Raw genomic sequence first — 17,480 nt, forward strand, 5'->3', positions numbered from 1 at the left:
ACATTTATTATTCAATTACTCTTCTAGAATTATATCGTAGTTTTACCATTTACCATTGGTGTACGATTGCTGAGTGCCGAGATCTGAGAGGACAAGGGTTATATCTACGTTAAAAGCAAGCATATAATCGCGTATTCTTTTGATAATTATCACGTATTACTGTAATTCTGGAAATGTTCAGCTGATTTTATCATTATGAGCGTATGAATGCAAATATTGTACATACTGCAAACATTGTTTTGAATTAATATTCCCATTTCAATAAACGATTCCAGCTATTTGTTTGCGACAAATCATTTTAATTGCTATTATGTTAGCGCTATGAAATAATATTAATAAGATTCAATGTTTGAAATTACTGTATTTTAAATGAAATGCAACGTGGTTGCTATGCCGTTAAACTTATAGATTAATCTTTTTCGAGTGTTCTACTTTTTGAAGTGGACTTGTTTTAATAAATAGCACTTTTCTATACATTTTTGTTTCACGAATAAACTCTTTTTTGTTCTAGTCAAATAGTTCATTTTTATATATTGTTCTCGTTATTCAATAGTATGTCAAAATGGTCTAACAGATTTTGATAACTATGACCTAAATATTTATGATCAATGGTTGTATTAAAACACAATTGATTTCAATCGAATCACACTTAAAATTACCAAGAGAATTTTATATCATGGAATATTTTTATTGGTAAAACAGAAATCTCTCACAGACACCAATACAATTCATATACGATACTATGATAACTACGATTTCGTTTTTGCAGAATTCGTACATTAATAACAGTAATAGGATTGTAATTGACTATCAATTGAATCCTTATGTGTCATTTAACTCAAAAAACAGACCCCAGAACTCCATACTTCATAAGTAATAAGTGTTATAGGTGAATGTTATTAATTTAAATCACATGAACAGCTAATATTATCGCTCTCCACCCACGTTCCATAATATTTTCTTTACATTGGTAATTTATCTTATACGTTATATGTATGAAAGGTTTAATACATTTAATTCATATCAATATAATTTGTAGCCAACTGTCTTGTAAGTTATGATGTATTTGCTACGAGATCTATAAACAACGTCGCCTACGACGTAGAGCCGCTACGAAGTCAGTGTGGTGCGTAGACATTGCTGCATATTAAACACATTACGCTCTACTAATCTTACAAACGAGACAATGTAATATGCATTAAATTTAGATTGGTGTCTGTCATTCGCAAGGCCGTAATTGGAAACTGCAGGCCTGAATGTTTATTAGATTAAAATCAAACAATGAATAAATTTTAATTAAAACATACGTAGTAGTTATTTTTATTTTAAATGAATATTCTGTACAAGATAAAATTAATTATATTAATTGAAGCTATGTTGTAAGCGATATTTTTCACTTTGTTTAAATGTTCCACCTATTATATTCTCTTTATTCTATCCTGTTATTACTTCGAACTAAACAAGATTCCTCTGATTTTCTTTTTCCTTATTGAAAACAAATATTTTCAGATAACAATATTTGTTTATATACGATTATATTCTAAGTCGTAATTACAAAGATGATTAATTTTCCTTTGATCGCGAAGTTATTGAATCTACAAACATTTTCTCTTAAATGAACCGTTAATGTGTTATTATACTATATTTGATACTTAATGCGGTCTCAACAGAGAAACTTAAGAGAAAATCTCCCCGTGGAATATAAATAAAAAGAAAGAATAATATAGATAATCACCGACATGTCCCTGCATAATCCGTCACTCACCATCATACGAAAACTAAGCAAGTCAATGGTACTTCAGTGCGACCCCAAATAAATACAGCCCTTAAGCTGACATCGCGTATATAAGGGTATGACCTCGGGTAAATAAAGCCTTGAAATATGACTATTACATATGACCCTGTGATACAGGAAGTTTTTATTTAGATTTTACGTTTTGTGCGGTCAAAACATCTTATACTGTATGAGTATCATTACTCATGAAATGTGGGAAACGGCGTGATATATTTTTATGCTATTTTTCTGGTTTCCCTTCCTGAAGAACCCAATGGGACGATATAGTTAAAACGCCTTTTTTCTAGATCCTGCCGTATTTTTGTGTTTGAGACAGCGATGGAATGCATTATGTTGGCCTGTACATACAAATTATCGGTGTGTTTCTAGCAATATTGGACATTGCGGCCGAATGCTCAAAATTTTTAATAATGACTTGAATTAATAATGACATGAATTTATTGTGGGAGTCGAGCACGCTTCGGCACGAATTGGGCCAGCTCGCACCGGGGAAGTACCACACCCCCACAGAAAACCGGCGTGAAATAGTGGTTCGTACGGTGAGTGGGGGAGCCGGAGGCCCGTTTCCTTTTCCTCACCCGTCCTAGTCCATTCCTTCTTTCCAGTCGTTAATCCTTTCCTTTTCCCTTACCCCATAAAAGCGGGCAGCGCATTCACAGAGGTTTGAACACACCTTTGCGAATGTTTATGGGCGGTGGTGATCGCTTACCATCAGGCGAACCACCAGCTCAGCTGCCCGCTATTACATTGAAAAAAAAAAAAAGAAAAAAATGACTATTACTCTATCTGGCCGCTTATAAAAATGAGAGGGACTTGAAAACTTTAAAAGCTCAAGGCTAATTATGCGTGTCTATACCAATATATATTTTAATTTTTGAATATGGGAGTTCAGCACGCTTCGGCACGAATTCAGTCCAGCTCGCATAGGGGAATTTACCACACCCGGTGAGTAGGGATAAAAAAATATTTATATTTGCTGATACAGTCTCTATCCTTGATACCTAATATGGCATATGGTAGGTATATGGTAATGTACAGAAATGATCATACTCATATATGAAAAAATAATAATAACAATATATTTAATGACTACTTTTGTACTGTACTGTATCTAAAACAAGTTATAAGCTTACACCCCGTTATCTTTACCATTGACAAGAAAACTATAATAAAAGTAAAACCACAAAAAGAAACAAAAACAAGTTCCGCGAACGACCACTTGACGGTACCTATTGTGGAGACCATAGTGTTAAGTGGTGACCGACCTTAAGACTTACATAGAAGATATTAATAAAGATACATGACATTGGATGAAGTTTCGATTCTATATATTTTAAGCCCATTTCAATATTTGTATAACACGATGTGACAATACATATATGTCGTGGCATTTTTATCAAATGGGATGCATAAAATTTTTCTGCAACGGTCTATTTTTGGTTCCAAAATGATTGAAGATAATTTCAAAATTCGAAACCGGTGTTCGATTAGTAACAAATGCCATTGATCCGCTCCTTTTGAAATTTATGAACACATTTGTTATAGAGAAAAAAAAAATACACAAACAGAGCTATATCAATAGTGAAAATATTACAAAACTCGTTACGTTTTTAATAATAAAGTGAACACGCAATTTTCAAAACCTAGCTCGAAAACCGTTTTACAACGCAAATCATTACAGACAATATAAAATTTAATGTTTTTTTTACCAAGAACTCGGCGGCGTTCCAAGTTCAAACGGTCTGAAAGTTTCAAATATCACAGGGTGTTCTCCTTCGCGCAGCCCTAATCTAACTGGGTGTTATCATATACCAGTTTCGCTTGAGCGCCGGTAGGGAGCGCACGTGTCTGTGTCGCGGTCCGCTTTAGAATTCTTTCGTGAAATGTGATGTTTGAAATGTTTCGGTGTTACGTAAATAATGTGATTTGATTATGAATGTGTGAGTGACGCTTTTAACAATGGTCGTGTTATTTTTTATATCTGTATTTGTTGGTAAGTTATATTTGTTGTTGAATTTAATAAAATACAAGTGCTCTGAGGTACTCTACAGTTGTTGTGTTTGACATTCAATGTTGCTACCTTACTTATTTGGCATATTTTCAACCGACTTCATAAAATCGAGGAGGTTATTAATTTGACTGTTTTTTTGCTTGTTACCTCATAACTTTTTACCGGGTGAACCGAATGTGATTCTTTTTTTATCGAAAGCTGAAGCCTTAAATTTGGTCCTGTTTTGACAATTCAAAAGCGATTAATTTTTTTGTTAAAAATCTTTATTGTGTTCTTCCATTTAGAAATGAGATTCTTTGGTTATATTTAATTCTTTGCAACGAAAGTTACCCACGCTGTCACATAATACTTTTTACTTTAGTATATAAGTTTAGAATTTGATGTCTAACTAGAACATACCTTGAATAATAGAAAACGAACAGTCATGATATAATTGTTGATTTGGAGTAATTAGCTGTTATGTTGAACATTGTACCAACCTTCGTTTCTGTTGAAATTCTACTAGTATCTACCAATAAAGCTTATCTCAATTATTAATAATGTATTTCTACCCGTCATGCTCTTCTGGGCTTATAATAAATATGAGGGTAGTTAGTTCATTACTCTTTTTTTGTCACTGGAGTCTTATAAGAGGAAAATCTTTATAAATCACAAACACAAGAATATTATTATAGCCGCTTAATACATCAGAAGAACATATGTTATGATATACAATATTATATATGTTATTATGATGAGATTTATACTTCATCATTTGCGGTGGCGAACCATAGCTGAATCAACTATAATTATGAAAGTTTTTATTTTTCTCTCTACATACATTTTTAACTAAAAGTGCGGCTCATGACAAAACTAGGTAGGTTTTAGGTCACCAGTTACTCACCTGCGTTGTTATTTGTATGAAAAATAACCAGGTTTTCCTGGGCGTGTATGGGTTTACTATATTATGTATGACTGTTAATAATTCGAGTATATACGTATGTTCAATCTTAAATACAAGAGAACTATTTAATGTAATTATAACTGAAGTGCGGAATTAACAAATTAAAAGCATGCAAGAAACGGTCTACCCAGTAGGAACAGTTGTGAATAGTTAAAATATAATACTTTTTTTGAAATAGTCATTGCGAAAATACCGAATTTTGCGCAGATGGATAGGTTATAGATGGATGGATAGATAGGATAGGCAGATATAATAATGTTACAATAACTTCTCTTACCTTTAAATTGCTGTTTTTAAATGGATAATGGGGCAGGGCTTGACCACGATAAAATGAAAACGCTTTATTACTAATAGAAATCGATAACAAACATGCAATCTAACATAATCTAACCTGATGCTGAGTTATCTTAAAATGGATCGCGCTTCCCTAGAAGGTGACCCTTCACTCTTCTCTTGAAGACTGCCAGAGTACTCGTTGTGCTGTGTTATAGCCGTACAGGGTATGAGACAGACAAACAGTCTGTATAATAATTGTGGATTGATACGATATGATGATGATGATGACAATATCATACTCATCTTCTAATAACAATATAGATGTTTCGTATATCTATAATTACGATACAGTTACCTACGTGTCTCGTATTTGGCAGCTATGTTTATCTTAAATTACAGCTGTAATTGGCTTTGAATTATATAATCTACTCTACGGAACCAACAAGGATGTGATGAACGTCTATGTTACCAAAATAGCGATTTTGTTATATACTAGCTGTTCGACCCAGTGTCACCCGTGGTGCATATATAGCCTATGACACTTATTGTAATTGTAGCTTTGTAATGATGAAATAATTTCACGCATGATGGCGTGACCAAGGCAAATATGGATTCACTAGCTGCGCCCCGCGGTTTCACTCGCGTAAGTTTGTATACCGTAAGAATATCGGGATAAAAGTAGCCTACATGTTATTCCAGTAGTCCAGCTGTATACGTACCAAATTTCATTGCAATCGGTTTAGCAGTGTTTACGTGAAAGAGTAACAAACACACACACATCTTTACAAACTTTCCCATTTATAATATTAAGTAGGATAGGATAGTAGGATTTTTTATACATAGATAGTGAATTTTGTAAAGATACACTGACTATAAGGCTTTGCGGTTACATCTTTTTTATAGCTTAATATTTAAATGTTTGCTATGTTTTTTTATCTTGTTACTATAATTATAACATTATCACTAGTTACACGATGCTCTTTTATGCTCACTCGGATAAGATTTCAATTTGTGTGCATCGATTCTTATAGTATCGAAGTAGGAATAGTCACGTAAATCGGTTTCGCCGCTGCATCTTCACGTCGCAATAAGCCAATAATCTAGCTAGATACATTCCCGCGTATATTTTTACGCTAAATATTAAAACATATTTGTGGTCGTGAAAATAAACAATATAATTTGGATCTAACGCTCATACACTATATAGGTAGGTTTGATAAAACATTTATTTATTTATTTATTAGCCTTTGAATTTAAAATTATAAATCGCTGGTAAACAATATGACTTGTTATAATATGTTTTGGTGTTCTAAGGTAAGATAATATTACTTTTGTATCTCTGATTGTGATTCTATACGATTAGACACCCAAGCATAGATAATTTGGAGACTTTTTGGAGCTGTGATGCGCGATAGAATTTGTCTTAGTGAGGTATATGTCACGTCGAAGATGACGTCGTTAATTATTAAGTGAACGTATTGGTGTCGATCTCGCATCGCGGCAGGTACCACACCCCCACAGTAGTTCGGCGTGAAATACTTGCTAGTGTACTTCGTTAAGAGAGGAGAGAGCCGGAGGTTCGTATCCTTTTCCTCAACCAGTCTTTTTCCTTCCATCGTCTATCTTTGACGCCTTAAAAGCGGACAACGCATATGGCGCCTACGCCTACCTCTATCTCCTCTGCAAATGTTCACGGACTGTGGTGATTGCTTACCATCAAGTAAACCGGTCAGTTTCCAGCAATTACATAAAAAAGCGTTGTTATATTTTGCTAACGTCATATTAAGCGCCCAATCTAAAAGGTCGAATCTTAATAGCTTTGTAATAGCAGTAGCAATTCTTTGCATTTTTCTACAATTATATGATTATTTCAATTTCTATTTCGATTGAATTTTCAATTTACGGATATTTTTTGAACAGCGAATCAACAACGAATGCAAAAACAATCAAAGCGGAATTCGCTACAGATAAATTTAATTACATTTCAAATAACGTATAAATATATTTGTCCATTAATGCGAGTGCTATAGCTGTACTACAATTGGAGTTTTGAGTGACTTTAATTTGACGTTTAACAAATGTTTTGGCGGGTGTATTATGACTGATCTGGTTGTATCCGGTTACAGATAAATAATTGAAAATCAGTGGCGAAATTTATAGGTTATATTGTGATATTTATGAATGCTATTGTTCGTTTTGCTGAGAGTTAAAGGGAAATGAAATAAGGGTTGCATTGTTTGTTCGGAGAGTTGTTAAATTATTATAATTATTCAAGTATTGTATGGATTTCAAATTGACTATGTAAACAGAGTTTACAGAATCGTAGTTAGCTATGAAATTGAAAAAAAAAACATGCTCTTTCTTTATTATTTAGGTTAGTTATTAGACTATATGTCTCTTAATCACGCAACATTTTAGCATATTTTAAACACTCCTCTATAATTTCAAAAGTAGCAACAGAATTTTATTAGACTATTTAAAATTGCAATAGTCTGATGCTAGGATAGTTCCGGTACTTAAGCACGCCTGCGTTTCGTATAGCAAGCAAGGTTGTCTATCCCGTGAGTTCTACTGGTTATCACCCATATCAATCAGAACAGGCTGTCACGGCCGAAATTTGGTAGAAAAACAGTTATTATACTACAAAGTTATTCACGGTACATTTAATAATTTTTATATCAGATTAAACGGTGCCCTGGAAGGCGGATAGACTTTAACGATTGCATGATTTGATTTTGTTCGTCGAGCGAAGGTCAATTCGACCGAATAATAGAAATGCCTGTGAAAGCGTCTGAATTACAAATATAACTATAATAATATGTAATATCAGGTATCCGTATTTATCTATCTATAACATTTAATATGATGTTGGCAAAATATTTATCTATTTAATTCCTGTAAATGTAAATCCTTCAGCATTATACACCTTAACTTTATAACCCTGCCCCTAAGATTAAGTACGTTCTATAGCGAAAACGAAATTGTCCTTTCCAATTTTTCTCTTATTTTATTATTCAAGGTCATAAAATTGACCGGGCGTAGTAACCAGTTATTTGTAGACAGTCACGTTTTGGTTAAGGCTATAAACTTAGATTAAAGTATTATCTAGATTAACCTGGAACTGAATTAATTTGATTTTAACAACTTTCGACACGCCCTCCCTGACTTACTGAAAACATGGTTTGATAGATGGGACCAGAACAGAAAGAAGTTCTGAAAGTATATTGCAATCTTTCAAGCTTTGATTTCCAGACAAAAATGTATCTTTATCCTTCTAGATGATGTAATATTTATCTTCTACTGATAGAAGACATTAACATCAACACGATATATAAATAAATATAATCTGATATAAAAATTATTAAATGTATCGTTTCTGTGAGATATACGTGAAGATACACACTCTCGTGTATTATATTTAAAATTATTTTGCTGATATGAAATTCTGTCCTAGAACACATTTTTTTTATATAGAGACCAGCTGTTGCCCCTAGGTTCGCCCGCGCGGTCTTAATAAATTTTCATGGTACAAACTGACTACTTTCTTAGCGGATGCCTACGTCATAACTTCTATCTGAATACCACATTTCAGCCCGTACTATCTAGTGGTTTGGGATGTGCGTTGATAGATAGCACGCTTCGGCACGAATAGGGCCAGCTCGCAAAGGGGAAGTACCACACCCCCACAGAAAACCGGCGTGAAATAGTGGCCTACCACTATGTTTCGTACGGTGAGTGAGGGAGCCGGAGGCCCGTTTTCTTTTCTTCACTTGTCCCAGTTCATTCCTTCTTTACAGTCGTTAATCTTTAGAGCCGTAAAAAGCGGGCAGCACATTCGCAGAGGCACTACCTCTGCGAATGTTCATGAGCGGTGGTTATCGCTTACCATCAGGCGAACCACCAGCTCAGTTGCCCGCTATGACATAAAAAAACGATCTGGTAGTTTTATCCGCATGGTTTTCGTATCCGTGGGATTTCTGAAATTAAACTATCCTATCTCCTAAAGTCTCAAATTATCTTTGTATCAAATTTCACCCAAATCGGTTAAGTGTTTGTCGATTAGAGACAAATCAAACAAACCGCGAATCATTAAATTTCGACCAGCCGTTTATTATTTATAACTAGCTGCGCCCCGCGGTTTCACGGGATAAAAAGTTGCCTATATGTTTTTCCAATCGTACAGCTATCCACGTACCAAATATTATTGCAATCGGTTCAGTAGTTTTTGCGTGAAAGAGAAACAAACACACGCACATCCTTACAACTTTTGCATTTATAATATTAGTAGGAAGGATTGGTATAACTAAAGCTAAGCCGGCTTCTTTTCATCTAGGTTTAAATTAATTGAGACGGAAATTTAAAAGTTATGTCTAATATGTCAGCTGCAATCATTTTCGTATCAAACTTTAAACACACCAGAGGAATCAGCAGCTAATATTTAAATTAATTTTAATTAGGTATTCTCAGTATTTAAGGAACAACAATAGGTCATTCTGGAATATGTTATACATATAACTTTAATAAATTGGAAGTATCGTATATAAATAATAATGTATGCAAGGTAATTTAAAATTTATCGGAAATTCGGAGGATGTTACGATACCGAATACTCATTTTGCACAGTAAAACTCATATTTAATTACGCTTAAAAGTTTTATTAAAGAGCTGTTATTTACAAAAATTGTATTTATTACTCGCATATTAAAACTGTATATTGACCAGCTTAAGCATCAGAGCCGTTTCGAGCCTGTTTCTTACGGCATTGAACTGAGGCCGATTCTGTTTGCTGTATAGCTTAGGAAAGCACGTATTAGTATTATATTTTTGGCAATAAATTTTTTTTTTGCATCTTACTTTCTTTCTTATTAAAACTATGACATTTTTTTACTCTTTTAACGTGTTACGTGATTGATTTTTCTGTGAATGACGAATATATATAATTAATATTATAAGACTTTTGATGCAACCACAAATTATTTATTCGTAAAGTACTGTTTGTGTAATATAAATAGAATGTAAAGACATTCTAAAAAGCATACAGAAAAATTATAAATAAATAATTTAAATGCACAAAAGAGAGAAAATTGTTCCTATTAAAACTAGTTAGTAAACACAGAACACGTCTGTGCAGTATGAAAACATTAAAATAGGTACATAGCTAATTTCGAAGAATGTCTTCAATGCAAGATGAAAAAATAGCATATTATATACAAGTTACCAAAATATCTCAGTCTCAATTATTATTTCAAAAGCTTGTTGGTTTGGATGTGGTAGTCGAGCACGCTTCGGCACGAATTGGGCCAGCTCGCACCGGGGAAGTACCACACCCTCACAGAAAACCGGCGTGAAATAATAGCTTGCTATTGTGTTTCGTACGGTGAGAAAGGGAGCCGGAGGCCTATTTCTTTCTCCTAGCCCTTCCCAGTCCATTCCTTCTTTCCAATTATCAATCCTTTCCTTATCCCTTATCCCTTAAAAGCGGGCAGCGCATTTTCAGAGGTCTAAGCCTCTGCGAATGTTCATGGGCGGTGGTGATCGTTTACCATCAGGCTAACAACAGCTCAGTTGCCCGCTATGAAATAAAAAAAAAAACTAGCTTCAACTACAGTTATCAAAAAATAGATTGAGAAGAAAATGGAGAGACCTCTTATATCTGCGATAGTAGCCCGTAATGCAGATGGCCAGTCACTCGTTCAGTTGAACTGCATAAGGTTTGCCAGTTTGATACTATTATAATTCATTGAATTACAATAATATCAAATTGGCACAAAATGGAATTGAACTGAATGTATCATTTATGGGACAGACAGAGAGAGAGAGAGAGAGAGAGAGAGAAATATAAATTCAAAATTAGAATATTTGTAAAGGGTAAGGTCTACGTCTTTTTGTGTAAATAGTATGAGAGTTTATATGTGTGTGTGGGCGGGTGTGTGTGTTTGTGTATGTAAAACCCTACATTATAAAAAAGCTGCTCTTAAAGAAACTCAAGATTATTAATAACTCTTTCGACGTACTTACAGTGGGTTGATAACTACAACAGGGTTCGTCAACTTTTGTTTGTTTCTATATTATTTTGCCGTGTAAAAATCAAACACTTATCAATCATAAACAGCTTACATAAAATGGCCAGTGACTAAAGCCCGTGTATGTTTTCTATTGTAATATAAATCAAATAAAACGCCGCGCCGTGACTTCCATAGCGTGTAGCCTTCGCGCGATAATAAAACAGTTGAATGTCGAGAAATAACGCAACACTCAAGGTGACTGGGCTAAGTTATTGCCAAAGGATCATACGAAAAATAGGAAGTAATAATTCCAAATATTTCGAGTATTGTTTATATTTTATTGGTCCGTTTTCTAGCGGTGCTTAACACGCTTGCAGTGAAACGCGATACATTATGGCATCTGACAAAACTGATTGATTTTTAATTAAAAATGTCCAACCATTCACCAATCACACACCAACACGTGTTATAATTTGTTTTACAATATCTCGTTAAAATCATGAGCATCGTAAATAAACAATCGAATCATAAGCGGCCCCAGGCATGATCTGTAATAAGCCTTTTAGCTCAGCCTTCTTGTCTGGAAGGACTTAGCAATAAGCAGATCTTGGCTACTGCAAGAAAAATGTTGTTAAAAAGACCAATGATCAAATGACGAAATAGTGAATCGTATTATGTAAACGATGCATATAAGAAAATAAGATATTTGGCTATTTAAGTAGAATTCGCCTCGCGAATTCCCCGTTAAGTACCAATTTTTCTAGTACACATATATGAACGGCTATCAAATGGCCAATATTGTAAACCTCATGAATTCTTATAACTGCGTATTCTTTGATCAAAACAATATATCACCGTCCATTGGGTATACGCCTATCAATATCATGTCGCCGCGTTTGACAGCGCCGTGATGAAGTAATATTTTGTCACGTGTGACACGCTGAAACGACCTTTTTATTATGTGAATATTTTATCTAGTAATCAAACAATTTATCGGAAAGTTTGCGAACGTAATTACTTACGATGTGTTCTGGTTTTATTAACTATTACCTACAAGAATTGTTTTTTTACGCTAGAGGAGGCTACGGACAGTCTTCACCTGATGGTAAGTGTTTAGCGTCCCTCATATGTCGTCACACATATGCACCCACAACGTCATTGATATTGCGATGTGTTACTGATCTGTTGAATTAGAAAAAGTTCTTTTCATAAAGGAATCGTAACCGTTTGGAAACATTGCATGTGAAAGTCGTTCCGTTTCCGAGTAAAGGAACTTCATTTAAAGCGTGGGAGCAGTGAGGCTATTATTTTAGTTTATGATTTGTGGTACGATGATGGAATATGGTGCCTTCCAGGGGCATGCTCGTTACTTCAGAGCTAAGGTAATTAAGGATTATCATGCTTTTAAATTACCTAGATACTATTGTTGTATGTAATATAAAAAATAGATCTTATATTCTGATTGATCCACGATTCCTTCATTTTTCCCAAGGTAAGAAACGTTTTATTTAAAGTCATAGTTGGCACAGGAGCTGGCGGGTTGCTTGATGGTAATCACTAACATCGCCTATGCACATTTGCAGAGGCGTAAGGCCATTTACAGAGGCCTTATTCTTCTGCAAATAGATTGCCAATTTAAAGGTATGGCATAAAAAAAGGATTGAAGCGTTCCATAATATATACCTCTGTCAATAATAAAAATGTGTTAATTTATTATATTTGGTAATGATTATTCAACTTCAATATGATGATTCCCTTCCAAATATCAGAGGGTATTTCATATGCTTTGTTTAATGAAGTGTCAATCAAGCAATTGACGCGTTTATTAAAGCTTCAATTTAAATCTGGCAAGTATGTACAATGTCAGAAATTCAATAGATGTTTATTAAAAACTAATATTATACAGAGGAAGCATTTTCATTTTTTATGTATATTTGTAATGTTTGAAAGCACTAATCGCCGGAACTACTGAACCGATAACAAAAATTCTTTCGTTAGATATGATGAGACATGATCTTCGAGTTCTGTATGTCATATATTCCACGGTCATATTGGTGGGTGGGTCACGGTCATATCAGGTGAAGAAGGGCGAGGCGTTGTTGGATATATTTTCTTAGTCAAATTTTGTAATGAAGGAGTGAATTTAAATTTGTTTTTAAAACGATTAATCATTTGGATTATGTCCGGAATGTAAATGATTGAATTGCATGCCCAGTACGTATTATTATATATTTTGTAATATAGCAGATTTATAGAATTGTTGCTTTCAGCTACGTGTACAAATTCTTGTTAACTCTTATTTTTCTGACAGGAAAGATTAAAATGAGGCCAGCACACATAAGGAGTATGCACTCTTAAGTATACTAACCAATTCCATTTTTAATCTAGTTAATATATCCTGTAATGTTCACGTTACAACATGTTCTAGAATGTTCGCGACTTTATAGATCTGCAAAGTTCATCAAAACTAGATCTCGAGTGTGACATAAGAGAAACTTTAACAAATAGTCAAATAGTAGTTACTATTAATATTCTACGAGAGACGCCATTTGTTTTTAGACTGACATAAAGGTCGATAAAGTTGGAAAGCCTAATGCGCTGGTAGCCCCAGAGGGTTGGTATAAACTTGGAGGGAAATGGTTTTTGTCACTTTCAAGTACTGTTGTCTAAGTGGCCGCTATTATAGTCCCTTGTTCGCTGTAATTATAATAACTATGGCACGGTATTTGTACTAGGGAGATAATAATAAAGTTCTTATTGTAGTCATAATGGAAATTTATAATTACACAGTACATTATTACATCGAGCATGACACGCATGAATTTATTCATAATTTCCAAAAAAACTCTGAAAAGATGTTGCCGCTAAAAAATCGAGTTTAAGCCGACACTGCTTAGTAACATAATTGTTTATTGATTCACTCGAAGGCATGGCTTATTCTAAAAAGGGATATTTTACTTGTCTTTAAAAGCAAATCATAAATTTATAAATCCCTATAAGAGTCCGCTATCTTTTACCGAAACTCATTGGGGTACAATTTTTTTCCATATCAAAGAATTTGTTTTGTTTCTTACTAGTATAGTATTATATTATATGTGGTCTGTATCGATATAATTGTAGGGAAAATGCATTAGTTTTATTTTTTGTATTATTTTTTTCTTTATATTGGATTGGCTAAATCATCTAATGATAACATCCATTTCAATTGATTTTCAAGAAATTTTCATACATTGTTTAATATATGTTATGATAAGCTATGATTATAGTAGCTTATCTTAATTCTACTAATATTATAAATGCGAGAGTTTGTAAGGATGTGTGTGTGTTTGTTGCTCTTTCACACAAAAACTACTAAACCGATTGCAATGAAATTTGATACTTAGACAGCTGGATAACTGGAATAACATATAGGCAACTTTTTATCACGATATTCCTACGGGATACGGACTTATGCGGATGAAACCGTGGGGCGCAGCTAGTAGACTATAATTCCATGAATTATTATCACAAATAAATGTTGGGTAAGAGTTGAGAGAGAGTTGAGCATTTTACATCTATTACTTTTCATTATTGTCTTAGATGAGCATGATACAGCATGTTTCATACTACATAATGGACAACTTATTTCTTATTCTTACATTAATCGCTTAAACAGATCCTACTAATATTATAAATGCGAAAGTTTGTAAGGATGTGTATTTGTTACTCTTTCACGCAAAAACTACTGAACCGATTGCAATGAAATTTGGTACGTAGATAGCTGGATAACTGGAATAACATATTGGCAAATTTTTGTCCCGATATTCCCACGGGATACGGACTTACGCGGATGAAACCGTGGGGCGTAGGTAGTTGATTATAATTCCATGAATTATTATCACAAATAAATGTTGGGTAAGAGTGAACTATTTACATCTATTACTTTTCATTATTTTCTTAGATGAGTATGATACAGCATGTTTCATACTACATAATGGACAACTTGTTTCTTATTCTTACTTTAATCGCTTAAACAGATATACCATAATACAGTCTTCTTGATCATACTCAGCTGAAGCATTGTAAAAGAAATGGAAAGGCTCATTAAAAATAAAAAACGAAGCGTCTCGTTAGTCCACCTATCGAAGCTAGAATACGGTTGGCTGACTGCGCCAATACACCCGATACTTGATAGACGATATTTTAAAATATTCCCTCATATAATGATATTTCAGTTGAAAGGTATTGTAGAATTATCGACGAGGCCGTGTATTTGGAATAACTAAAAAATTGGGTCATTCTAACTCTTAGTAAATTCAAAGATTGAATGCTTTATTATACTGAATGACTGACCAAATGTTTTATACATGCTATAGCTATCACAAATGTAATTATAGCTGGTATTTTTGAATAATAAGGCCTTTTTACACGTGGAATCAAGAACTGTGTTAGTTCATTGTTTTTGTTCATCCGTATACGTTTTATTCATCATGAATCCTGAACCTCTATGAAGAAACCTTTATGAAGTGCGGTGCAGAGAAGTTCATTCATGCGCAGCACCGACGGTCAGCGTACGTACGGTCAGCAAGATACTAAATCCATCTTTTAAGTAATAATGTCATTGAATTATTTTAAACGTCGGATATAACTTGCGAATTTCCTTCTAATATTATAAATGCGAAAGTTTGTAAGGATGTGTATGTGTTTGTTGCTCTTTCACGCAAAAACTACTGAACCGATTGCAATGAAATTTGGTATGTAGATAGCTGGACAACTGGAATAATATATAGGCAACTTTTTATCCCGATATTCCTACGGGATACGGACTTACGCGGGTGAAACCTCGGGCCGTAGCTAGTATATATGAGTAAATGTCACTTGACGTACAAATGTCACCTTTCGTTACTTGACTAAGCGTTGAACTATCGAATCCTATAAAATGTCACGCCTCTTTGACGCAGCTCACACGTGGCGCATTCGTACGGATTGTACCTCAGTGTTCAAACATTGTTTACTCTATGTTCAGCCTAGCTAGTCTCACTGCTATAACCTAGTCTTTGTGACTGGCTGGCTGGATTTGTTATCAACAGACTACATCAATTTGGCAGTTGTGTATTTAAGGATAGAATAATCTTATATCTACAGTTTTTTTTTCCTAAGCGTATTCTGTGTCATCTTGGGGAGGCCTTGTGACTTTAGTAGTCTATGTACGCACCAGTCTCTCATAGTGCTATTCTTTGTTATGATTTCATGTTTTTATTACAACTATAACCTCAAACTTTTATTTTTAATTCGGATATTTAGGGGTCTTTGCAAATCTTAAACCCTGCAGGTTAATTTATATGAAAATTTCATATCATTATTTGATTACACAAAAGCAATAAAACTTTCATTTATTGATTAAATATTTATAGCTGGTATCATCTATAAATACAACATGCATCAAGGTATATGAGTAAATAAATAATCAGATATATCGGAAAGCACTCTCGTACAAACACTGTTTATTTTGTTGCCAGCTATAACTTTGGAATATGCTTTAATTTTTTAGTGGCAGCCGCGGTGCTGCCAGATTTCTGCTATATGCATGCAATAGATGACTTTTATTTGGCAGCGCATTTATATAAATCTATATGAAGTATCGACGTTTAATATTAAACTATCTCATGTACTGAATACCAATTGTTCATTAATGAAAAATATGAAAAGTCTCCAAGAACCAAAAAAATATTAAAATTCAATATTCAGTAATATTTAAATGAGTAAAATAGAGTATAAAATATTTGTTTGACTGTATCATATTAAAATTTGCCTTGGGTTAAATATAATGCTAACTATAAACAGAATTTATTTTATTGTTGAGATAGGCGGTTTTCGCATTTTGTGCAATAAAAATTAACCAGTGATATTCTACAGTACTACTAAGAGCTACTATCAGAAAAAAAACGGTAAATATTTCCTAGTTGTGTAGATTTGTAATTATTAATTTTAACTTATTCATCTAATTGACTAACTAACACATAAAGTCGAATAAAGTTCTATTGACTATTGAAATATAAATGGTATTTTTGATTTTTTAATACATAAATACCAGAGCTTTGTTCAAAGTTTTCACTATACTGGACGAATATTGCGCTGCGAGCATTTTATTGAATTATGCCAGCGTTTCGCATTTGATAGTGAACACAATATTTTTACCGAAGCTGATTAATTTTAACGTGACAATTTTGATGCGCCGTTGAATACTTTGTTTCAATAGCAGTAAAATTTATAACAAACTGTTCTAGAAAAATCTATACAATGTCGTCTTATCTATACTGTTTATATTAATATAAATTTCAAAAGTTTGTTTGATTGTTTCATAACTATTGGTCCGATTTGAAAAATTTATTTCAATCTTATATACCTAGTCTTGCCATAAATATTGTAATAAAGAAAAAAGAAAATTGTTAACTGCAAATAACATTTATT

The 17,480-nt window shown here is 33.6% G+C and overlaps 1 protein-coding gene across 1 annotated transcript in view; it reads left to right on the plus strand.

The window, feature by feature from the left end:
• The first annotated feature begins 3,629 nt into the window (after positions 1-3,629).
• Positions 3,630-17,480, plus strand: part of LOC119832344 — a 79,969-nt gene continuing 66,118 nt past the window's right edge. The window contains exon 1 of the mRNA XM_038356007.1: positions 3,630-3,788. Within this exon, the coding sequence (XP_038211935.1) occupies positions 3,755-3,788 (34 nt within the window). The 5' untranslated portion in view covers positions 3,630-3,754. The remainder of the gene's footprint in view (positions 3,789-17,480) is intronic.

The sequence above is a fragment of the Zerene cesonia genome, chromosome 15 (assembly GCF_012273895.1).
Source record: "Zerene cesonia ecotype Mississippi chromosome 15, Zerene_cesonia_1.1, whole genome shotgun sequence".
NCBI lineage: Eukaryota > Metazoa > Arthropoda > Insecta > Lepidoptera > Pieridae > Zerene > Zerene cesonia.